Source organism: Lissotriton vulgaris, chromosome 2_1 (genome assembly GCF_964263255.1).
Source record: "Lissotriton vulgaris chromosome 2_1, aLisVul1.2, whole genome shotgun sequence".
NCBI lineage: Eukaryota > Metazoa > Chordata > Amphibia > Caudata > Salamandridae > Lissotriton > Lissotriton vulgaris.
The window spans coordinates 390,066,184-390,092,898 of NC_141687.1; the positions used below are offsets into that span (position 1 = coordinate 390,066,184).

At 43.9% G+C, this 26,715-nt stretch overlaps 1 protein-coding gene across 2 annotated transcripts in view; it reads right to left on the reverse strand.

Moving 5' to 3' along the window:
* Positions 1-26,715, reverse strand: part of HYCC2 (hyccin PI4KA lipid kinase complex subunit 2) — a 699,566-nt gene that overhangs the window by 68,003 nt on the left and 604,848 nt on the right. For both annotated transcript variants that reach the window (XM_086955234.1, XM_086955235.1), the window contains exon 9: positions 19,706-19,822. In XM_086955234.1, the coding sequence (XP_086811360.1) occupies positions 19,706-19,822 (117 nt within the window). The remainder of the gene's footprint in view (positions 1-19,705; positions 19,823-26,715) is intronic.

Here is a 26,715-nt window from a genome sequence, read left to right on the forward strand (position 1 = left end):
CCACTGACATCTTACAGTTTTTAATACCAGTTCTCCTCATCATATTATGGGATATAATAAGCCCCTTTATCATAATTTATATTGTCCGAGCCACTTTCGAAAAGACTGTGCAAAGTTTAGGCCCTATTCCATGGTAAGGACAAAGTGTCACACTCAGAAGTATTGTTGAGTGTTTATCTAGGTTCCTGATCGATACTGTGACCTTATGCCCCTATTCGGCTATAAATCCATTTATTCCCTATATTGGCATAACCGTTCAAGTGCGATTTTCTGAAAAGTCATCTCTGGCCTCACACGAACAGAGCCACATTCCAGCATAGTTCCCTCTGCCACTTCCTTTGCGACCAATTAGTGCAATGACAGAGCAGTAGTCACTATCTGATGTTCCTAGATAACACTCCGAGTTCTTCAACAAGATAAAAACTCAGCAAACCTGGAAATCCCCGCTTGCTATGCGATTAGTAATGGAACTCTAATGAGCAACTGATAACTATCACTTCCTAGTGACATCTTTAATTGACGTCTTATGTCCAGCAAACTTGCGTCAAACCCGGCACCTGTCAGGTATAAATATTACCAACGTTGCCTTAAGCAATGCCTGTTGTACGAGCTACTGAAGCCAGCTGCCTGCACGACCCCGTGTTGGTAAATCTAGCACTCTGTCGCTGCAGCCTGCTATCCTGTGGGGGTGAAGCTGCTGATACCATTATCGCCGCTAAAGCGCGACCTATGGTGCAGTACGCTTAAGGAGCTGAACAGCCGTCCCTCTGCGAAGACATCCAGCAGATTCCAGCTGCCCGCGGACGCTGTCCCCCCTCCTTCCTCGACGCGCTGAAGAGAAGCCGCTGCCTTTCTCGTGCAGAGAAATCCAGTCCCGGCGCTTCCGGTTTACCCTCGCGGGTGACTGGGATATCGAGAGAGACCCCTGAAGGAGATACCAATCCTCCATCATTCTATTCAGAGGTATGGTGTTGACTAAACCCTTAGACGAGAATTCTTGAAACAAACCTTGGCAAAACCAACTTAACTTAAAGCTACTTACTTACTCCCCTTTCACGTGTTAGGCTTAGGTCAGGCACACTGGAGTAGGCTTAGTTAGAAGCACCAGTTGAGTATGTTAGCCTAATGTATACATGACTGTATATATGTTTTATTACTTTTAAACCATTGTATGGCTAAGAAACCATATCAATGCTTTTACAGTTCTATTTCGCAATACTTATCTTACTGTACGTACTTTTTATAATAACAATTATTGCAATTGTGGCAATACATTTCTCTTGTACGAGAAGAAAGACTGTTCAATAAATGTTAACCCTTTATTGACAAACGCCCGTCCCTCTATTCTCTACATCTCGTGAAAGTAAACTGCACTAGACTGACTGAGTGAAATACATGTCTATTGTTTCACACGACCCTAGAGATTGACTCTTGATCTGAGGAGCAAAGTTGTCATGTTGCACGGTTGTTGGAAAACTGAATCCCTTCTTGTCTGTGCCAAGGAAGCTGATCACTTCCTATTCAGAGAAGAAAGTTTCCAGTGACCTCTGAGCTAGTTGGTAACACAACCCAATTAAGTTTAGCATAGTCAGTGGAGGCCTGGAATATCCGCAGTTCCACGTCGATACTACCGTTTATGTTATTCCAATGCGCAGGGCCTAGTGGGAAACTAGGAACTACACTACATGGCGCCCAAACGTTTGGTAAGGCGATAAACTAACGCAAGGCAGTTAGAGTAACTCAGTCGTGCATATTTCACACCCCTTTCTCCCGTAAATACTCCAATAGACGTCTGGAGTGGATGAAAGGTTAAAATCCGCCCGACCTTAGTAGGAAGAGATTCCTATGTAAAGCTCTGGTTTATTCAACGTTGAAGGATACAGTGTTCCAAAATATTGTGCATCTAATCTTTGTCTCCTTGGAGACCTACTCGGCAAAGCCTGCATTTTTCAAAAAAATGACAGACAGTGAAGAAGAAAGGGAAGCAGTTAGACTGGCATCCCTACTAATAGAGGAAGACACGAGTCTCCTAGAAACAGATCCGGATGCTATTATCATCCCGGTCCAATTAAGAAAATCTATAACTTTAAAACTTATAGGTAACGGACTGACACCTCAAGGTGGTACAGTAATTTTCGTGATAGAGGCTCACGAGTATCGGCAGACAGAGGTATTCTATTCATGGATAAACTTTCCAGCGGTAAACGCTATAACAAAAGAGTTTCACTATTACAAAATAGAGAAACCTCCGGAAGAGTACGCTCCTTTCGAGGAGATTGAAATTCCACTTAAATTTCAAGAGCACCTGCTCTGGTTTAATGGCGCCCTAAAACACACTGATCACATAACTAGGCCCGGTCCACTAGGTAGACCAGGAGCCACGTGGCCGGTTCTAGCCAGCTACACACCACATCCTGACATTGCAAAAATGTCTAGAGAAGAGCTGTTAGTACAGCTAAACACATTAATAAAAATACATAGGCAATTAGTCCAATATGTAATGCGGACTGCAACAGTCCAGCCAGCTGTTAATACACCACAGCTGACCCCTCATCAGGGGAGCACAAATAAAATCACACCACAGAACATACAATCATGTCTTGGTAAAACACCCGTAAAACGGGAACAAATTCCTTTCTGGTTAGCCCAGAAAATCACTCAAATAGAGGCAGTATTTCCTGATACTACCCCTATTGAGAAACACAGAATCTTGACCATCTGCCTTCCTATGGGAATCGCACCACACGTGGAGGACTGTGACACTTGGGGTACAGTCTTTGCTTCCATTTACACAAAAACACACGGTGTTCCGTCTATGGCGGCAATACCAGAAGTGCTAAAACAGATTCAAAATGAATTCGGTCTAGAGCCCGCTTTAAATCTAGGTATGAAATTACTGAAAGACTTCAAGCAGGTCAAGGCTATATTATTAGCCAACATTAGAGGAGAAGCAGCATCTGTGGCGATCCGCCAGAAGTTGAAGGAAACAGATATATAAGATCATGTTGAGCTTGCAAAAATCATAGAAAAATGCTATGAAGAATTAGGTAGAGACAGCTTGGGTGGAAAACCAGTTAAGCCCCAACTGCTCGAAAATCCTGAAAAATTATTTATTAAAAATAATTTAAACACTCCTAAAAAGAGCTGGGATGGAAATAAACAATCCACTCCCAAGGAAAAAAATTTTCAGTCCAGAGGAAGGTCTCCTCGACGGAGGGAAAGAACTCCGACTCGAGAACGCCAGTCTCCCCAACGGGAGCCCTCTGAGAAAAGATATAACCTTAGAAATAGGGATAATCTGAAAAAACCTGATAGATATCAAAGTATTGATACACGTCCCTCTCGATCTTTTCCACAGAATTCGGAAAGAAGAGGACGGTCAGACCCAGGAGAGCACACCAAGTCCAAAGACAAGGAACCTGCTCAAAATAAGAAATCTCAATTTCAGAAAAAGAAGGTAGCCAGTATTAGAGTAATCAACCATGCCGAGAATACTGAGGACACAGTTGAAAAACGGGGAGTGGGCATTGACAATGTTGGACAGTGCAGCAGAAATCAGTATAGCGCGCAAGATCTTGATGAGTCATCTGGAGACAGTGGACACGAATGAATTCATTCAAGTTGAAACTGCCGACGCCAGACTTAGCGAGCCCCATAAAATATACGAAATAACATTGCGTATAGAGGGTGATAAGACTAGGAAAATTAAGGGTCTATTTTGGGATAAGCTCTCAAAAGGCTATGATATTCTGTAAGCTGAAAAAGATTGGCCCCCAGAGTTTGTCAGGGAGTGCCCTCGTGGCGAAGAAGTGATTATGCCTGCCTTCTCGAATCACATACCGATTCACAAAAAATACACATATGCAAGGAAATGGGCAGTAGCCCAGGCACCTGCATTATATAAAAATCATGTAGGATGGGATGAGGATTGACCTCCTCACAAAATCCAACTAAAAAGTGAACCAACTGCCGTATCCCATAAAGCAAGAAGCTAAAAAACAAATCAGGGAGATCTTAGATCAACTTGAGTACCAGGGGGTGATTGAAACATGCACCTCTCAAATGAACAATCCTTTGTTTCCTGTCTCCAAGCCAGACAATTCATATCGTCTAGTTTTGGACTACAGACATCTTAATACATGTTGCAAAACCTTTGCAGTACAAAACTCGCATAGTGCAGCCCTAATGAATAATATAGTTAGGAAAAAATATAAAACGACATTAGACATTTCTAATGGCTTCTTTTGTCAAAACATTGCACCAGAAAGCAGATATTTGACCGCTTTCTCCGCATTTGGGTCGCAGAAAAAATTCTGTCGACTCCCACAGGGGTTCAAGAACAGCCCAGGACTATTCTCAGCTAGGGTAACAGAGTTACTACAAATCTATGATGATGAAGCATTATCTTACGTAGATGATATTTATCTCACAGACGACGACTTGGATACTCACTTGAAAAGAGTGAACACCATTATACTTGGGTTCGCAGCAGAGGGTTACAAATTCAACTTTAAAAAGTCCCGAATTGCCCATCTGACAGTACTGTTCTTAGGGTACGAATTATCAAGTGAAGGGAAAAGCCTAGCGGACAACTTCTTAGAGAAGTGCGCTGTACTCCAAGCTCCAAAAACGCTGAAGAATTTACAATCCATTCTAGGTTTTCTGAATTTCGGAAGAACTTACATTCTTAATTACGCAGAGAGGGTTAAACCTATCTACGAACTAATTAAACCTGATTTTAAACAAATCAATTGGACTCAAAAACACACAGAAATTTTGAGATCACTGCAAACAGACATGTTAGCAAAAACAAAATTAGATACACGTGACAACACACGTGATCTTGTAATCCGAGTCATCCCAGGAAGATGCGGATTCACATACCTAACCTCTAATGAGGGAGAAAAGGTACCAATTTCAATTAAATCTCACTTGTACACACAAGCAGAAAAAACATTCAGTCACACAGAAAGAACTGTGAAAGCAGTGCAAATCGCATTAGCAAATGAACGAGAACTAGCACACGGCAAACGGATTAATATCCTTACAGCGGAATCCGCCTTCGAGGCGCTATTCAGCCCAGTATACATGCCTACAGTGTCACTGGATCCGAAATGGATACAGTGCATAGATTCTCTAGGAGCGGAAGACGTGAAATACTATTTCGCCCCGCAATTTGAAGAACTGAATGATTTAGAGTATGAAGAAGAATATCCTTTGCCAATCGAAATTCTGCCTCTCCCACTATACGCCTGTATAATCTACACAGATAGCTCTGTACAGCATTTCAACGTAGAGAGAAAATCCTACGATGCAGCATGTGCGATCATTAAAGGTCGTTGGCTGTGCGGTAAATTCAGACCGAAAGTAACAAAAACTGAATCTGTAAGAAACTGTTCGGTTCAGAGAACTGAAATCAGATCTTTAAAGATGGCGCTCGAAAATGCAGAACGTGAATTCCCGACACTTATAGTGTGCGATTCTCATTTTTGCGTCAACTCTTACAACAATAAACTGCAGAGTTGGATCGAAAACGACTACAAAGATGACACAGGTGCCACAATAAAGCATAAATTGCTCTGGAACGAGGTAGCTCTTTTAAGCAAAGAACTACAAAAGACTCACGTGATTCACGCACAGAGTCTTCAACGTGATGGCGTTCACGTTGCAGGGAATTCATTGGCTAATACAGCCATAGCGGAAGCAACTAAACCGGCTTCCGTAGCCACAAAAAAGCGTACAGATAAGTACATAGACGGGGAAACCATGCTGGCAGTAAAAACGACCGTAAAAGGCGACTGTGCAGCACTACCCGTAAACTATCCACTCAATTATGCATACATAATCGATGCAAACTCCGTTCCTTTTGCTCGAATCCCTGGAGTGGGGGACAGTGTAATTCCAAACAGGAGCAGGAGGGGCTTCCTCTTACTGGAAGCACACATGGGATTGGGTCTGAGACACCAAACAATCAAAGCCTCTCTGAAAGAATTACAATCAGAGTACTGGTGGCCGGACATGAGTGAAGGACTTCATGACTTCGCAAAGAACTGTCCGGACTGCAACAGAGGTCGCAGTGATGAACCGGCAAGTATAGTTTCAGAAATCCTGATAGACTGCATAACGCGGTCTATCTGCGCAATCAAAGAAGAGAAGCGCGTCCCAGTGTACACCATTAAGACGAAAAGCACTTAAAAAATGAGCCCCCCAGCGCTCGGCTGACGCTAGAACGGTTATAAAAGATTTGCGAGTCTTTATCGGCACATACGCAATTACCACGTTCCATTCTGACCAGGGTCCTGCTTTCAGCTCTCGAGCCTATAAGGAGGCCATGGCTAGCATGGGAATTGGGATGCGGTATTCTTGTCCGTCGCACCCCGAAAGAATAGTGTGGTAGAAAGAAAAAACCGTGACATAAAGCAATCTATAACAACGAAGGTATTAGGTTCAGGCGCTGGGTGGGTCAAACATTTAATAAGTGTCCAGACTAGTCTTAACAACATGCCAAGAAATTCTCTAAAAGGTTTCAGCCCATACGAACTATTGTTCGGAATTAGAATGCGAGTTCAGGACCTCGATAGTCAGATGTCAGTGGTACAAGAAGAAACAACGCACTTTGATGTAAAAGATCGTTTGGCTGTTTTACAGGAACTGAATGAAACAAGAAAATCATTAAACAACATAAAGTTAAAGCAACAGCCAAGTACCACTGACGAGGCACCACCCGCAACAGCCCCAGCAAGGCCTGTCTGGATTCCAAAGATTGGGGATCTAGTCAGAGAAAAGATCGCGGTTAAGAAGGAATTTGGGCCTTCTTACAGAAAAGCAGTACCTGTCTTAGCAGTCACCGGAACAAGATCAGTTGTGCAACCGCCCCTTGCTGGTAAAAAGGAGAACAGAGTCGTGTCTATCGATCTGGTAAAACCACAAGCATGTGGCCTATAATCAACAGTAGGCCCAGTGGACTCCCAAGAAACAACAGAATACCCAAACTTGCAACAATCCAAGAGGTTCAAACTGAAAGACTAATCACATTCGATCAGCCTGCAGTGCACAATGAAGGACTATGCAATAATGCCATGGAACTCGTGCCTCTTGAAACACAGATTGAAACAGTTCGTCAAGAAACAACACCAGTCTACAATGATGTGGCATCAGAAAGTGCTACCGAGAGACAGATTGAAAGAACAATCCCATCAATTGACAGAACTGCCTCTGGTTATTTCATCAACTTCGACAACTTCTCTGAAGATCAAAACGACCCCGAAGTGATGCCAGAAACAAAAAAGACTTTTAAGGAAAAAGCAACGGAACTCTTTCATCAACTGAAGGAAATCTACCTAATTTCCCCTTGGCTAGAGTTCTGGTTCGGTCTAGGTGTATTTTTCCTCCTGCTTTGGCTCAGCATGGTACTGTGTTTGGGAAAATTCATTGAAGGAAAATATATTACAATGGACACAGCAAGTCAGAACATCAACCTAGTCCTGAAACCACACAGATCATCCCACGTGAAGAAAAGAGAACTGTCAACAGTAAATGTCACAGCAATTCCAATACCTGGTGGGGTAGTATGGGAGAAAACAGACTATGAGATCTATGGTCCGGTCGAAATCCTGAAGTATCCTCATCAACTAAAGGTTTCCTTAAGTGACTTTGTGACACCAAATACATTCTCTGATGATTGGGACTTTAACAGTATTAATGACATGATGTCTGATTTAGTAATGTCAGCTAGATTCACAGATCATGATTATTTACAAGGTTCATCTAGTTATGAGCAGTTATTCTGTTACACCCACTATGGGGATCATTACTTGCATAAATCTGCACAGCCTAGAAATGTTTTTATGTATAATCAATGGGAACATTGTTCTCACCACCTAAAAGCAGTTCTAAAGCATTTTTTGAGAAATTCAAATACTTCTCAGGGTTTAACACCAGTGATGCAGAAACGTTTTATTATAAACTGTTAGATAAAACAGGAATGAAAACAATGCTGACAAATTCTAAATTGATATATTCAGAAGCATTTTATGACAAAATGATGACATTTGGTTTTGATTATTGGAAAAATAATATTGAAACGAAAACAATTTGGGGTACAAAAGATTGGCAGGTGCAAGGCATTGAAGCACTATTTAGAACCTGCATGATTACCAGAACAAATGTTATTTTTAAATGACAATACACCAAACATCTTGTCTTGGCCTAGCTAAGATCAAAGACCTTAAAACACCGTCTATTCCAAAGCCAATACCAGAAAATACAACCACAGATATTGAGTTAGACGTGTCACATATTTTACATTTCAACAGAACACATCCTGATTGGAAAAAGTGGTTAATCTGGCCTACAGACACAAATAGCTGTCAAGATAGATTCCTGAATAAAACACAGGGGTTAAAAATGACCAGATTAGACCCTAGATACTCCCAGAGACAACATCCAGGGATTATAACAACATACAGTGTAGGGAAACTCTGCCTTGAATGGCTAACTACGTCCACACTGGCTGAAATTAAGCAACACTTGTCTTTGCTAAAAGATGGTGCTGATTTGCGCGATTTCATTCTTGGACCACGCAAACAGCGTCAAAAGCGTTTCATAGCGACCAGTATCTATGCTGCTTACAACGAGGCTTGGAAAGTAAAGCAAATTGAAACTGCTGAAAAAATACGAGAAATTGATCGTATTAATTTGGAGAAATCACTTTTTGTGGTAGACAATGGGTTAACGACTCTGTCTTCCAGAATATATTCTTTGGACAATATTGTATCCTCTGCCTTTGATGTGATAGACAGAGATTTGCTAATGTTACAACATGGCCAGTCTCAATTACGCTCTATTATAGAATTAGGCTGGACGCTGCAAAATCTTCGTTCAGGCTATGTGCCTTGGCGTTTAATCAACACGACGTCATTATTTTCCAGTTTTAACCTTACTGATAAACAGATCAGTTTGGCACAGAAAGGAGCAGACTATACAATCCTGAGCATCGAAAAACTCGAGAGATTACCATTGACAATGTCAGAGAGTCCTGTCATTGAATGGATAATACACGGAATTATCACAATTCCGATAACAACTTTCCGATTTAAAAAGTGCCTTGAGTACATACCTGCTGGCCAGTATGAACAATTGGGTAAAGGATATGTAAAATCCGAATGGAAATTACCATACACTCATTCTTGCTATAGTGACAGTGACAAAAATGTATTTCTTAGTGGTGAAAATTGTAAACATTCACTAAGCGGTATACTTTTGTGTCAGGGTATTAATTTACACGGAGCATGTGATGGAAATTCAAACAACCTTTCATGCCACCAGCTAGTCACACCTGCAACTCAGATAGAGCCCTTCTTTATGCAACTTTCGAACGGGAGTTACATTCTTAGAACGGATCACAGATGTTGTGGCCTCACGCCAGGGAAAAGTTATCTAATAGAAGTAACGTCCATGGTCAAATGTTGTATGCAAGCATTGTTTCCGAGTGGGCCTCCAGACATAGTGACTCCCATCTGGCCTCGTCTGAATCTCTATTCTATACGAATTGATACATTAAGCAAAATGAAATCTGTACTTTTACAGACAACAGTGCCTATAACGTCATCTAAAGAGACGTATGATCTTCTAGTTGCAAGGACAGCTACTGAAATTCATGACCTTTTATCAACAAATTGCCCCGTGCATTTCGTAGAAATGTTCAGCCAACTCCTTAACATGTCTAGTGCTACAAGTATCCCAGGCATATTTAAGACAGTCTTTACGGGACTGCTAACACCCTTCCAGGCAATTTTGGGAATCTTTCCTAATTTTGTGCACTCCATTTTTGGCGGCATACCATTATTTTTGGGACTCGTCACAGGGATTCTATTTTTGACCCTCCTGCTACGTTATGGCAAGCCTCGGCTCAGACATAGCTCCCATGGGAATGGAAGAGACAATCCTAGCAATGCGCTACCGGGACAGGATAACTAACGTCCTTGGATTGGCCAGGCTGAGAGATCTAAACATGACCTGGTTCCTTTCATTCAGACTGATATGGCAAAATTGCATTTTACCTGTGCTACGGTGTATGCTTTGCGGCAATGAATGCGTGTTGGACATCTGTCTTTCACTTCCATCAGCAGTACCAATGGACGTCGATACTTTGCTCAGTCCAATAACGGCTCACGCATTGTGTTGTCCCCAGCGGCTACCAATCCTGATGACGGCATTCGTGGAGACTCCTGTGCTACAGCCAAGTGGTAACAGTGGAGCGAGTGACAAAAGCAACATCATCCAGGTACAACGTTCTGTGAGCATTGCTGGTCCTGCCTTCGATGACAGCAATCATTCTCACCCCTGCCAAGTTACAGCGCTATATAATTTGGTTGAACTATCACCTGATTTTGTAGACCAATTCTTTGAGAGCCTGTCTGATACGATGTTCTCACCCATAGAGAAACAATAACTTTTAGAAGCTTTCCGACACACAGCGTTCCCATGAACTCTGAATTCGGCCTTCAGTTTTGATCAACAAAAACTGCCAAGAGCTTTGGAAATCTATTTTCTTTGAATTGGACAATTTTTCTAATATTGACCTTTTTTGGCACGAACAATTCTTTGCTTAACGTAAAAAATATTCTTAGAGAACAGAAGCTTCACACTTCTATTTCTAAACACATCTAGAGACATAACAACATTACACCAGCCTCTAGCACACATGTTATTACAATGCATTTTTATGTGATGATTTATCTCGCCTTTTCTTCTGTCAGAGATACTTCATGTGTAATTCCTTTTGCATAATCGTTCATTGATTTCATATGCAATAATTTTTTGAATGATTACTATGCTTTAAAAAACGTACAGTACCTAAATTCATGTATTACAAGTACGCCTATTTCGAATGCATTTATGTATTTTGGGGTGGGCAATGTTACACATGCATCTAATTGCTTTAGTTTTAGTAATTTTGATGGACATTAACCCGTGGAGTGGGTGTTGCGTGTTTATCTAGGTTCCTGATCGATACTGTGACCTTATGCCCCTATTCGGCTATAAATCCATTTATTCCCTATATTGGCATAACCGTTCAAGTGCGATTTTCTGAAAAGTCATCTCTGGCCTCACACGAACAGAGCCACATTCCAGCATAGTTCCCTCTGCCACTTCCTTTGCGACCAATTAGTGCAATGACAGAGCAGTAGTCACTATCTGATATTCCTAGATAACACTCCGAGTTCTTCAACAAGATAAAAACTCAGCAAACCTGGAAATCCCCGCTTGCTATGTGATTAGTAATGGAACTCTAATGAGCAACTGATAACTATCACTTCCTAGTGACATCTTTAATTGACGTCTTATGTCCAGCAAACTTGCGTCAAACCCGGCACCTGTCAGGTATAAATATTACCAACGTTGCCTTAAGCAATGCCTGTTGTACGAGCTACTGAAGCCAGCTGCCTGCACGACCCCGTGTTGGTAAATCTAGCACTCTGTCGCTGCAGCCTGCTATCCTGTGGTGGTGAAGCTGCTGATACCATTATCGCAGCTAAAGCGCGACCTATGGTGCAGTACGCTTAAGGAGCTGAACAGCCGTCCCTCTGCGAAGACATCCAGCAGATTCCAGCTGCCCGCGGACGCTGTCCCCCCTCCTTCCTCGACGCGCTGAAGAGAAGCCGCTGCCTTTCTCGTGCAGAGAAATCCAGTCCCGGCGCTTCCGGTTAACCCTCGCGGGTGACTGGGATATCGAGAGAGACCCCTGAAGGAGATACCAATCCTCCATCATTCTATTCAGAGGTATGGTGTTGACTAAACCCTTAGACGAGAATTCTTGAAACAAACCTTGGCAAAACCAACTTAACTTAAAGCTACTTACTTACTCCCCTTTCACGTGTTAGGCTTAGGTCAGGCACACTGGGGTAGGCTTAGTTAGAAGCACCAGTTGAGTATGTTAGCCTAATGTATATATGACTGTATATATGTTTTATTACTTTTAAACCATTGTATGGCTAAGAAACCATATCAATTCTTTTACAGTTCTATTTCGCAATACTTATCTTACTGTACGTACTTTTTATAATAACAATTATTGCAATTGTGGCAATACATTTCTCTTGTACGAGAAGAAAGACTGTTCAATAAATGTTAACCCTTTATTGACAAACGCCCGTCTCTCTATTCTCTACATCTCGTGAAAGTAAACTGCACTAGACTGACTGAGTGAAATACATGTCTATTGTTTCACACGACCCTAGAGATTGACTCTTGATCTGAGGAGCAAAGTTGTCATGTTGCACGGTTGTTGGAAAACTGAATCCCTTCTTGTCTGTGCCAAGGAAGCTGATCACTTCCTATGCAGAGAAGAAAGTTTCCAGTGACCTCTGAGCTAGTTGGTAACACAACCCAATTAAGTTTAGCATAGTCAGTGGAGGCCTGGAATATCCGCAGTTCCACGTCGATACTACTGTTTATGTTATTCCAATGCGCAGGGCCTAGTGGGAAACTAGGAACTACACTACAGTATTGCCTGTTGACTGTGTGCTTGTAGTAGCCATGCGCGGCCTCTGTGGAGTCACGAAGGATTCTGCTTGGAGTCAGATAGAGTGATGGGCTGCAAATCCTCTGATGTCCATGAAAGAGAAACGGCGCAGAGGGTTGCATTGTTTGAAGTCGGCACCAATGTCACATGACGTGCAGGAGTAATGCTGTAAAGTTTTAAGACCCAGGCTGTCACCTAGGAAAATAGTCACAAGGTGAGTGATCTGCGGTTAGACGTATCCATCAGAAAAATGTGCCTTACTTTCACTACTGCTGCTATTCAGGCGTTCTTTACTTTGATTTCACTCTCCCGAGGCTGTGCTGAAATTAAAGGAAGCTCTCCTCTTTACAAAAGTTTGGTTGAATTTCAAATGCAAAGAGCATATTTTAGTATGGCTGGAACGATCTTTGTTAGGATGTCAACCTTCCTTCATCTCTTAAGGTAGTAGGAAGTGACTCTATCCTTTTGATTTACAATATATTATTACCTACAAGTGTCCTAACAGATCAGATATATTAAAATGATTATCTATAATTTTAGATTGAATTCTCAATCTGAATCTTAATGACTTTATGGAATAAAACAAAGCATTCACAAACCCTTACAGGATTTTCTGTAAGGAATATCAAACATCTAATGTTCACTAGACTATTGCTTGTAATGCTAATGATGGGACAATTTAATTTCCCTTCCGGTGGTGTTTCATAGTACATTCAATTGAGGTGATCTAAATGGTAAAATGTACTCACCTGTAACAATAATTTTTGCAGCACCTAGATTTGCGTGCTCTATTTCAACATACAGTGCAGAGTTCAGAAATCTACAAACTGTTTCCAAACGTTAGTCTGAGTATCATGTCTACTATGACTCCTCAACACATCATCTAAAAACTCACAAGACAGCCCACCCTCCACCTTCCATGCATAAAAACATCATCCCCAAGGACAAGAGAACGGGACTCTATATAAAATGCTTCAATTTGGTAGGGAAGCCAATCCAATGTGATAGGTGCTATTATGAAACAAATACTCTCTCTCCAGCAACTGTCCAGATATCAATATACTTCAATAGATTCCCTGTGCAGGCACTATTGCTGCTTAAAAGTAATCCAGAGCACTGATATTCTTTTCCATCTTCCAAGTATCCCTGTGCTATCACAGCAGCAGAACGACAACCTCTCAACCCAGAGCTTTCTTAAAATAAGAAGCCTGTTGCTTGGAAAAAGCCATGGAAGCTTAAAACCTACAGATGTGATCTTTGAGCAGACAAAGGTAGAAGATCAAATCGATCACGTGAAAGTACCCACATAGGGGTTGCAACCTGTTTCCTCAAAGACCATGCCAGAAAGTATGGGCGTGCATTGCTTTTGCCAGCAACAACCCTATTGTTTTCAGAAAGCTGGACCAACCACACATGTTCAAGAGTGTTACTTTTTTCTGAAGTTCAATACAGAGGAGTCTTAAAAAACAATTTGAACAAGGCCTACATCATTCATTAGTCTGATATCGAGGTAAGTTGTTGCCCTAAAATTGATCCATGAGCGAAGATGTCTATTTGCAAAATCGCTATAAATAGATACTACAACAGGAGGTTAGATAAACTGCAGCTGAAAACAGAGATTTAGTAGGGGGTGTAAAAGCATACAGATTTTCTCCAGTGAGTGGACCAATTCCATGAGGGAAAATGGTTTGAAATTCAATTCTTGGATAGGCTGGATGAAAACATATGGATCTAATGACAGGAGTAACAAGGGTAAGTTTAGCATTAACACATACTGTACTAATGACAAACGTTTAAGAATTCCACCGTCGATTCATTTGCCTTTCGCACCAAAATTTAGAGCTCTGCCATAATCAATTCAAGAACCAATAAATGTCTCTGTAACACCTGCTACAGCCTTCTCAACCAAGAAGAGACTCATGCTATTTAGGATGAGAATATATATACAGCGGCTTGTAATAGCATTAACTTACTCTTTTAGAGAGAACAGGGAACCAAAAGTGAAATCCAGAATTTTTATCTTTTTGAACATCAGAATCTTTGCTCCTTGAATAATGAAAGAATGATAACATGCATCAAACGATATTGAAAATAAAAATTTTGTTGAAAGGGGTCAAACTGAAAGTGTTGATGGAATCATTTGTTGATGGCATCATGTAGCTCTGAAGCCTGTCAGCCAAAGGTCTGTTGTGCTATTGGTACCTCATTCTGTGTCTTTTATGCGTCATGATTTTCCCAGAAAATGCTTCCTTGTTCAATTCTATATCCAGGGACACACCTTGCTTCCAAACCAAAAGACGGGGGAAAACAAAATTGAAGGTGAAATCTCTGTGCAGTTTTCTGTGGATTTCTGGGCGACCCTTGACCCCGTCACCAGGCAGGTCGCTCCTCTCACCGCCCTGAGCCCGCTGCTGCTCGCATTTGGTTTGTGCCCTGCACTTTACTGCTTGCATTCTGCATTCAGGACTGCCCATTGTTAGGACTGTGTTAATTGTGTTGTCTTGATTTCTGTGCTCTGCTCCACCAACTGTTAGGACTGTGTTAATTCTTGTGGTCTTGCCGGTGTTCCTGATTTGTCACCAGCAATGTTATCCTTTGTGCCCCTAATTTTGCCTTCTGTAAACCCCGCCCGCTCCCCCCTTCATTTTCCCCATTGCTGCATACCCTGCGGCCCCGCCCCCTGCTTTCCCATTTGCTAGCCTGCTAGCTGCTCCTCCCTCCCGCATCCCCTCATATGGAGGCCATGCAGCGGTACAGAGAGCGACAGTTGACCCTGTCATCAGGCAGGTCGCTCCCCTCACCGCCACAAGCGCCCCGGTGTGCTCTGAGCGCGCTGCTGCTCCGCTGGCATTTAGTTTGTGTCCCGCGCTTTACTGCCTGCATTCAGCTCTGACCATTGTTAGGACTGTGTTAATTGTGTTGTCTTGCCAGTGTTCTTGATTTCTCTGGTCTACCAACTGTTAGGACTGTGTGAATTCTTGTGGTCTTGCCCGTGTTCCTGATTTGTCACTAGCACTGTTATCCTTTGTGGCCCTAATTTTGCCTTCTGTAACCCCCACCTGCGACCCCCTTCGTTTTCCCCACCGCTGCGTCCCCGCCCCCTTGCTTTCCCATTCGCCACCCTGCTCCCGTCTCCCAGCTGCTCCTCCCTCTCACATCCCCTCATATGGAGGCCGCGCAGCAGGCGCGCCTGGGCCAAGCCCGTCTGCGCCCAAACCCCTGGCCCTCGCGAACACCGCAACACCAAACTCCTCTACAACTCCAGCACCCTCCACTCACTCAACGCTGGACGATCACGGACCTGCTGCCTGGCCACCCCGAAGCGCACCCAAGGAACCTTCTCCTGCCGGAACTGCAGCTTCACCAGCATCTGGCCCGCCAACCCACATGCCCAAGAACCCAACTTCCTCAGATGCATCCTGATAAACACCCGCTCCGCCCGCAAACACTCCGTCGAACTCTGTGACCTACTCGACACCAACGCCCCAGACGTCGCCTTCCTGACGGAGACCTGGGTGAACCCCTCCTCGGCACCCGGCATCGCCATAGCCATCCCGGAAGGCTACAAGATCACCCGCAAGGACTGCACCAACGGAGTAGGAGGAGGTATTGCCATCGTCCACAGGAACACTCTCAAAATCTTGACATATAGCGACGACACCCTCAGCACCGCCGAATAATTGCACTTTCAGATCCATACCGACCCAAACACCACCCTCAGAGGTACCCTCGTCTACAGACCCCCCCGACTCCAACTGCAGTTCAGAGACTCCGTTGCAGACTTCATCAGCACACACGCCCTGGCCTCCACAGACTACATCCTCTTAGGGGACCTGAACTTCCACCTCCAGAACAACAACGACTCCAACTCTTCCACCCTGATCAACAACCTCGGACTCAGACAACTCGCCACAACACCCACCCACTTCGCTGGCCACACGCTTGACCCCATCTTCTCAGCAAGTTCCCATATCTTCTTCAACTGCACCACCGAACTCCACTGGACTGACCGCCATGGCATCCACTTCACCTTCCGGAAACCCACCACACACCACCACACCCAGCAGATGCTTTGCCGCCGCCGAATCAAAGTCACTAAAGACCAGCTAACCACCACCCTCGCCCAGAACCCACCCGCAGACCCATCCGACGCCGCAGCTCGTAACCTCAGACAGTGGATCAACGACTGCGCAAACACCCTCGCCCCATTCAAGAAGCCCTCCAACACCCACTCCAACAAGAAAGCCAGCTGATCACCGAAGACCTCCAGGTCTCCAAGCAAACCTGCTGAAAACTCGAAAAAAACTGGATCCATCACTGAACACCGGAAAGCTACACAGCCCACAAGAACGCCACCTGCAGACACCACCACCTCATCAGATCTGCCAAAAGGACCTCCTTCAAAGACCGCCTACACAACAACGCACACAACAGCAAAGAGCTCTTCAACATCGTGAAGGAACTCTCCAACACCAGCTCCAACACGAACGACATCCCACCTTCACAAGACCTGTGTGACTCGCTGGCCACCTTCTTCCATCGCAAGATCGCAGACATCCACGACAGCTTCGACGCCATCACCACCCTGCCAACCACTGAGATTCCCGCTCCCACGACCACTATCGCACCAACCGCCTGCTCTCCTGGACCAACATCAACGACAACGACGACGCCATCAAGATCATGAACATCTACTCTGGATCCCCGGAAGAACCCTGCCCACACCACATCTTCAACAAAGCCATCAGCACCATCGCACCCCATCTCCGTAAAACTATCAACATCCCCTTCGAGACAGCAACCTTCCCGGAGAGCTGGAAGCACGCACAGATCAACTCCTCACTCAAGAAAGCCAAGGCGGACCCCATGGACCTCATGAACTTCTGACCCATCTCCCTGCTCCTGTTCCCGGCGAAGGTCATCGAAAAGGCTGTCAACAAACAACTGACCAGACATTAGGGAGGCACTATCTGAAGTGGGGAGAATAGGCATCAGTAACATGGTATTTGCTGCCACTGCTGCTCTACCATTTTGTTAATCAGGCCCTGAGCTTAAAAAAATAAATAGACTCTACGCTAAATGAGTTTATATGGCGCCCTGGCAGTTGTAGAGTGGTCTTGGATAAACTCAATGTAGCAGTAACTGAAGTCAGATTAGGAGTGCCTAATTTTGAAGAATACTGTTTAGTAGCATAGCACCACTATGTGTCAAATTTGATTCAGAGAGAAAAAACGGTGGAAGCTGTTAATGTAACTAGCAGTTCATGACAATCGATGACAGCTCTTTTGGTGTATGAATTAAGTGACAAAATCTTTGGGTTGAACAGCATGGGTGAGATCAGGGAGAGTGACAGTAATCGATTCATTTGAGGGAGGGACTTTATGGCCATTTGTCTACCTGGTGGAAGCCATTTCCATATAGTCAGGCCAGTCACTGACGTATGGAATGCCCTGAAAGCTGTAAGGCTGGCATGAAGGTGTGTTGATAATGAACCCAAACTAATGAAGCCATATACTTAATTCTTACAATAAGAAAATGAAGGGAATAGTCGTAGGCAGAAAAAACATTTTTGTTTCTGAAAAGAAGAGGAATTGTGGACAAGCAACACATTCAGACAACCCTTTGAAAATAAAATTGGAATGCATTAAAAGCCAGTAATGCCAGTCCTTGCAACATAACTAATTTGTCGTGTTAGGTGATTATGCTACATTATGCTGTCACTTTTTGAATATCTGCACAATTGCATCTTATTGAACTAATTTATGTACTAAACACTTGTATGTTAAAGGCAATCTATAAGAAGAACAGTAAGAGCAGAACAGACTATGTACCGCACACTTGTATGCATCCATACATGTTCCTTACTATTGTCCTTACCTTTGTCAGGAATGTTCAACACATTCCCATTTGGATTTTGTTTTCCAATGCTTTACCTTATTTTGATTTATAACGCATGTAGATATTGAGAGTAAAATATTAATGTAAATATACAATCACATTCAGAAATTATTGAAAGAAGAAACCTCGTTTGTCACATACTGCAACTTAAAAGTAGAAAATGATTTACAAAAAAATAAACAATTATGCTTTTCAATAAAAATCTTAACCACCAAATCCAGAAATGAGACCATCCGAATGATACATTTAACTCTCAAATTACATATTAGTGTCAAAGACTAATCACATCAATCATAAATCTAATAGTCATTAAATTGACTGTATTATTGAAGGTGCAAAGAAGTAAGCTGCAATTTTTCTTGGGGGTTATACCATACTACGGTACAATTATGGAACGTGATCTCTTCACTAAAGTTAATAAATGGTTGCATATATGTTTAAGGCTACAGTAGGCTTACAGGACTGCAGTTATTTTCATTGGCATGGCATAACTACATAAATCAATATCTTCATACTACTCTATGTATAAACCAACTGCAAGCATTGCAAGATAACACATTGACTGTGGTGCTATGAAGCATGCAATGGTGGCCTAGAAAACACAGTGACAATTTCACTTGTCAAGCTCAGTTCCTTACACAAGGCATACGACCTGTTTAGAAACAACTGTTATGCATTTCAAAGGTATTTATTGTTTCTACTTCGCACCCCTCACATGGGCACAGTGTCACGCACATGAGCATGAATAAACACAGCCCTCTCTCTAATGGTAAACTTTGTCTGCACACATCGAGTACGTGTATAAATCTCCTTAAAATCTGTCTGCCCCCATTAAATACATCTGCAAGGCACCAGGTGCAATAAAAAAGAAAGTGAATCATTCTACAGAACTAAGTACAATATTTGTGTGGTGAAATAAATTGGAGTTTTCTGCGTTGCTTTAAGCAAGATTGCAACATCTAGTAGATCTCTTGAAGACTTTGAGGATGATTAGCAAAAAAAAGTAATCAATGAAAGACACAATGCTAAAGTAAAGAATAAAACTATTAATAGTAATTTCTGAATTAACTTCTGGCATGATCGGTCAACTGAAAATATGTCCTACCATGGACTATATATAGAAAGGTCTTCTAAAAAAATATATATAAATAAAAGAAACCTTAAAAGTGTCTAACTGGGATACAGAAAGCTTCGCAATCTTTCAGACTGAAGAAAGACATTTATCCTGTCGTCCGATGACAATTGAAGCCAGTCCCTTTCATTTCATCTTTCCATACTTACATGGCATGGTAGACACCAGTCAGCAGCTGCACCATGAAGCTAGGGTCCAGTACTACTCTGCTGCCGATTTCTTTCCAGCGTTTCTCATGTTGCTTTGGAAACCCACTTACACATAGCCTGGCAAAAATAAAGAAAGACACCTTTTATATCCTGAATACAAAGGAATGTTTCTATACCATAATGTTCTTAATGAGTTACCATGCCTGTTTTCAAACATGTCGCAGAATCTTTCTAGCCTGGTAGAGCTGTAGACCATAAGTTTAATAACAGCAGTTCTAAGTCGTTTTTGAGAGAAATCAAAGCCTCATCTGCCACACATCAGTGAAGGACGATAACATTGATCACATGACATATATATATATATTTTTTTTTTATTACTGGACTGGTGTACAACCTACTCCTATTCTCACCCTCAATCTGGACTCCATGGGTAGGAAGACCACAGACTCATTGGGCAACTATACTATTGTCACATATAGATACTCAGGAGCTGTGAGCATTTATTTCACGTTATTCCACACTTGCCTACTCCTGTGCTGAGCAGGGCAGAACAAAAGGCAGAACAAAAATGCCAACTGTTGCAAACATTCATGATAAAAATCACAAGTTTATTTGCCATTCAAGTTAACCAACCTGCTGAAAGGCTGAGTAAGGGGAAGGTAAGTGGGATTTGTATGTGGATTTTCCAGAGGCTCAGAATTAGAATACACAAGGGTTGGTATTAGATAGGCGTTATTTACAGTGTCAAGTGATGGGTGAACTAGGCAAGTTATTTAGGAAAAAAGATTGAGAGTAAATATAGCTTTAGCCTTTTGGAGACTTCCACCTTTACCTCAGGAAGAAGATCATGAAATGGCTGGATATCTGACCATGGACTCCAAGGAAATCCACCTGAGTTGAATTAAGCAAAGCAAGAATGTTTGAGAATGAGGAAACCTACATGAAAACATGTGCTGTAACCAAAGTTTTCTACCAAGATACTTCGAGTACTCGCCATTTTAGACTATTTTGTTTTCTTATTATTAGTATTCTTTTGTTGTGCAGACTTAGCCCCAAAGGGCTTTACATAGGTCAAGAAATTACTTATTGTGGCATGCAGGTTACTGATGCATGAACAAATGTTTACATAAGCAATAGCGGAGAATGCATAGCACAGAACTTAGTATCAACAGAGGAGTCACACATCACCTACAAATGTTGGATGCAGTCACAAAGTTGGCAAAGAATGTGTTCAAAAGTCAACCAGTGAGTAAGGGTAGGAGGAACAAGGATGGCTGGAGGATCTAGCGTTTTTCCTGAGGGTCAGGAGCGAGGAGACAAGTCTCAGATGGAGATGAGACGTTCCAGATGTTGCAAGCATAAGTGGAAAGGGTCTGTGTTCTTATCTCCTCTTTTCTTTTCACATCTTGGAATTCTGCAGTACCATTGGTTTTGTGAAGTAGGTGATGTGGTTGTGACTTGGGGTGACTTCAAGCAAAATAATCTGGCTTGGCGGTTATCAATAGCCTTGGATATGATGCAGCCTTACAGAGGACACCTGTTGGCATTTCCTGATGTAGCCCAACAAGATGACTAGGTCGGCTGGAGAATGCAGTATTTTTTAGGCTAAAGTTCTGGATAAGCAAGCCTTTTGAGACACTTTTTCAATCCTGCAAGATCATAACAAGTACCCTGACTAGATCACCTTATCAGAAGCCAAACATTTGAGTCAACAATGTTTTCAATACACTGCCATTGAGTGGGCTTTCATGAAATAATAGACGTGTACTTGTAGGACACAGAATTAAAGATTTAAATTTGTGTGGTAATATCCAACTGGCCTCAATACTTCGAAGACCCTAGGCTAATCAGAAACCGATCTCGTTATGAGCAGACACATACAAAACTGGATGAAGCTTTGATTATGAACAACAAGAAAAAATTACCTGTAATCCTAGTTCTCCTTCGGGGGAATCTCAATTGAAATAATAAGCTTTAGTCCTGCTCAGCACTGGATCTATGAGCATTTTTAACTAAATATATAAAAGCAATACTTTTCAAAACCTTAAAAATGAAATCACATATAGAGAAATCTACCTATAAGCTATAGCTACTTGATTTTACTTGTCTGAAAAAAAGAAACCAATTCAAATCGAAAGAATTTCAATAAATTAACAAAATTAAGAGGAAAATCTCTTTCAGAAGAACGTGGACAATGTAGCTACATAGGTTACCTAGGAATTATGTGAAAGGGAGGATGAAATTATTCAACAGCGTTGACTACATTATGTTGCGAGAAAAGACGATTTAGATATAGAGGATTTAGTGAAAACATTACTGCAGTATTTAGTCTTCACACATATTAACAGTGGGCAAAGGTTCCACGTCATTAGTAACAGTTAAACACTCAAATACAGGGATGGACAATTGAAAGACGGGTAGCAGACATTTGCAAAGGGCCTTCGACTAAGTGGCATCATGTGTTGCTGCGTTTTTGATGACAATCAATCCATTTGAGCCACGTTCAATTTTTTTGTGTGTAAAATCTGCAAACTATGAAGCAAATGATGAATTGTCGGGCAAATGTAGCAAATCCATAATATGTGAAAGACACCATAACAGCAGAATCACATATATCCAGTGATCCTGGATAAAGCCTCTACAGCTTTACACCCCCTAGTAGTGTTAACTTTTGCACTAAGGATTAAGTAGATTGTCTAAAAGTGGATATATCTGTAATAAAAGTTTCATATTTCACAAATATTCAGTCATAAATATTATTTGTCTAGTGAGTGCAACAATCTTTCAGGAGGAAAGAAGCAATTTTGAAAGAAATTTGGGAGCGATACTGGATAATAAGGAAATATGCTATTACTTGGGAAGGTAACTTGCACATATCCCAGTGACAATCTTCTACTTGTTAATTACACTGAAGGGACTGCAGTAGTATAGAGATTGGATCTCACAAACTGTGTTGCTTGATTGCTGTGAGAGGCTGGATTTGATTTTAAAGGACTTTTAAATTGAGCATGCCTTCACTCTTAAGTTTCATGGTGCAGGAACGCATCAGATAAGTTCCCTTTCAATAGGCTAATGGAACAAGGGAAGATCATACTCTGCACAAAGAGAAACGTAGGAGAATATCCCACAAATGGCCAGGATAGGCTATGCAGCAGAAGAAGAGAACACAAGTGCAGATGAGGGCCAGAAACTTATCTTATTTGAATGTCATTCATAAACTAAGAAGCCATGACGCAGATGGATCAATTAATTATACACAGGACTTAAGCTTCATCCTGATGATTTCAGGCAACCAGTGTAGTGAGCACAAGTGACTGGAAATCTGGTCAAATTTTCAAACATGTACAACAGTTCTGGGAGCGGCCTTCTGTATAATTTGCAGATGTTGTATATGCTATTGCTGGGCTCTCAGACAAAGGGAACTACAATAATATAGGCATGATGCAGTAAGAGCAACTGTACCAGCTTTACAAAGCTGGAGAGATTTTTTGCAGCAACCTTAGGCAGAAAAAAAACATAAGAGCCAGCAACTGCTTTTGTACTGGTGAAAGGGAACAGTTCTTATTGAAAGCCAGAGACTACATATGCTGGATAGACTCTTGTTATTCTTTACGATCAATAACAAAACTCATAATTGTTAATATATTATGCACTGATGGATTTTATATACCTTGTTATTAATAATGCTTTTATGATAACTTGTATTTTTATTGTTGAACTGTATGAATGATTTTTTTTTTTTTTTAATATATTTTTATTGCAGGAATCAGTAAATCGTTACAAAATCGACCAGCATTATAACACAAGCAATATCAGCGAAATACAACCCTCTGTCCCCGCACCGTAAGTTCCGTACACAGCCTTCCGGCCCACAACCCAGGGGTCGGGCGGCGAAATTCAATGGGGGCTCAGAAGGATGTCAGAGCTGGTCCGGATAATCCACTGTCCGTCATCTGCTTTTCCAAACAAGCCTATAAACCCAAAAGAAAAACCCCCACCCTCAAAATACTACTAACCAAAGTAAATCCCACCCAACCCCGCCATCAGCGCCTGAGAACAACCGCAACAGGATCTGCTATGGGACCCACGGGGAAAGCAACAGGACTAATAGTGCAAATGTTTTTATGGGACTCGGGGCGAGTCGCTTCTTCACCGTCAGAGTCGCTGGGGGCGCAATAATCCCTGAGGGCCTGCACTAACATTTCCCACTCCAACGCTGCCTCCTGCGCCTTCTCATTACGCTGCCTCCAAGCCAGTTGGTATCTCAGTGTGCTCTCCCCCGCCGCCCACTTCAAGAGCTCGCTGTGCCATCGACTTCCTGTCGGACCAACTCGTGCCTTCCAGGTCCTGGTCACCTCTCGCTTAGCAAGAAGGAGCCCTAGGTCGATAAATTTGCTGGAGATTTTATTCTTGGGGGTATGAGGGAACCAGTGTAGGAGTCCCACCGCCGCATCAAATGATAAGGATCTCCCCGTCACCTCCTCCAGGGTCTTCCCCACTTCCACCCAGTAGGATGATAATCCCGGGCAGGCCCATAACATGTGGAGGAGGTCCGCCTCCTGAGCTGGGCACCTAGGGCAATCCGCCGAATTCGTGGCAAAATATCGCTTAATTTTCACTGGGGTCAGATATGCTCTATGGAGAACGTAATAGTGGACCAGCTGAAAACGGGCGTGGCGTGTGCCCTTCCAGGCTCGCCGCACCAACTGGGACCAGGTCGTCTCCGGGATCTCCCTGCCAATGTCCTCCTCCCAGCGGTTTCTCAAAGTAGTGAGAGGAGCCAACCCTTCGTTGATCAATCTACCGTAAAGGCAAGTGACCGCCTTCACCGTGCCCGCAGACATCATCACGTATTGGCACACCGGAGATAAGGCGGGTTCCTCCTGCCCGCTCTTCCAGTGTGCCTGGATCGCTCGAACAATGGCCGAGTGCAACAGAAAGTCACCACGGGGGATCTCGAAGCGGTCGATAAGATCCTGGAAGGGCAAGAGCGCCCCGTCCTCATACCGATCCCCAACTAGCTGTAAGCCGGCGTCCTCCCAGGCCGCCAATCGTGACCAATCGCCTCCATGGGGGAGGGCCGTCAGCATCCCCAAAGGTATTTCGGGCGCATACGGTGTTCTCAGATGGCCTCGGGCGTGAGCCCGATTCCAACACAGGCGGACGGTCCGCTCCTCCAACGACAAATCCCGCAGGGCCAAACGTTGTCGCAGCGCTATGAAGGAGAGAACATGCCTGGCCATGCCCGTCCCCCTTCTGTCTTCCGGGCCCCGGAATTCCCGGGCGATCTCCTGGGTGAAGGTCTGGAGCTGCGCCGCCAGATAATACTTTTCAAAGTCTGGCACCGCAAGCCCCCCCTCATCTTTCGGCCTCATCAGGGTCTTGAGGGCCACCCGACGGCGGCCCGAGCCCCAGAGGAATCCGACCACCATAGATCGTAATAGTCGAAACGTGGCCGGTGGGACCCAGATCGGTAGTGTCCGGAAATAATATAAGAGCCTGGGAAGCGCCACCATTTTAAGCAGAGCGATCCGTCCCGCCACCGAGAGCGGCAGCGTGGCCCAGAAGTCCATGCAGCCTCGAAGTGCTCGAGTGCTGCGGGCAATGTTCCCATCCAGGAGGTCGGATGGGTCGTGATAGACGAATACCCCCAGGTACTTAAAGCAGTCGGGTTCCCATCTAATCTCCCTACTTAGAGTAGGGGCGGGGGCACCCTTACGAACCGGGAAAAGACAGGTCTTGGACCAATTCACCCAGAGGCCCGAAACCTCCCCAAACTCCGTGAGCGCCGTCACCGCTCCATGTAAAGCGTTGAGCGGGTCCTCTAGGAAGAGCAACAGATCGTCTGCATACAGCGAAACGTAGTGCGGGCCCGAAGGCGTCCACAGGCCCATATAGTGGGCTCCCGATCGAAGATGCAGCGCGAGTGGTTCCACCGCCAGCGCAAAGAGAAGTGGGGACAACGAACACCCCTGCCTCGTGCCTCGTTCTACCGGATATTGCGAGGAAATCAGTGGTCCCGCCCGGACCCTGGCCGATGCAGAGGCATAGAGAACCGCGGTCCATCTGATGAAGCCCTCACCGAGGCCGAATCTCCGCAGCACCGTGCAAAGGTAGTCCCACTCCAGGCTATCAAAAGCCTTCTCTAGGTCCACCGATAAGACAACCGGGGACGGGGCATCCACAAACGGTTCCCCTAGCAAACGGAACAACCTGCGAATGTTCATAGTCGTGTTACGCCTTGGGATAAAACCTGCTTGGTCCTCATGCACCAGGGAACTCATGTGTCCCAGCAGCCTCGAGGCCAAGATACTGCTCAGTATTTTATAGTCCACTGTCAGCATCGATAAGGGACGGTAAGACCCCGGGTCTGATGAGTCCCTTCCTGGTTTGAGGAGAGGAACCACCAACGCCTCACACATCGAGCTCGGGAGCCGCCCCAGCCTCTTCGCCTCTCTGTAGACCACCAATAACCTAGGGGCTAGGAGGTCAGCATAAGCTGCATAAAACTCCACGGGCAGGCCGTCCAGGCCCGGGGTCTTATTTCTCGCCATCCGTTTAATGGCGCCGCGGATCTCCCCCAATTCTATGTCGGACCCCAGGGCTTTCGCCACTTCGCGCTCCACTGTTTGGAGCTCCAGTGGGCGTAGATAATTATCGAGCCGGCCAGGGTCTCGGGCGGAGCGACTGCGGTACAAACTTTCGTAATAATGCCGGAAGCAGCTGAGAGTCTCCGGTTGAGTGTATACCTCGGTTCCGTCCGCCTTACGCATACTTGTCGTCAGTGAGGACTGACGCGTAGGGTTGGCCAGCCATGCCAGCAACGCGCTCGATCTGTCCCCCTCCGCGATGGACCGGACCGTGTAGGCCTTGTAGTCAAAACAGCGAAGCCGTTCGACCTCCGCCGCCACCTTCTCCCTCGCCTCCGCCGTGTGTACCTGTAATTCCGGGCGCCCGGGGCGGCGAATTTCCAGCTCGCGGAGTTTCCGGTCCGCTGCATCTAGGTCAGC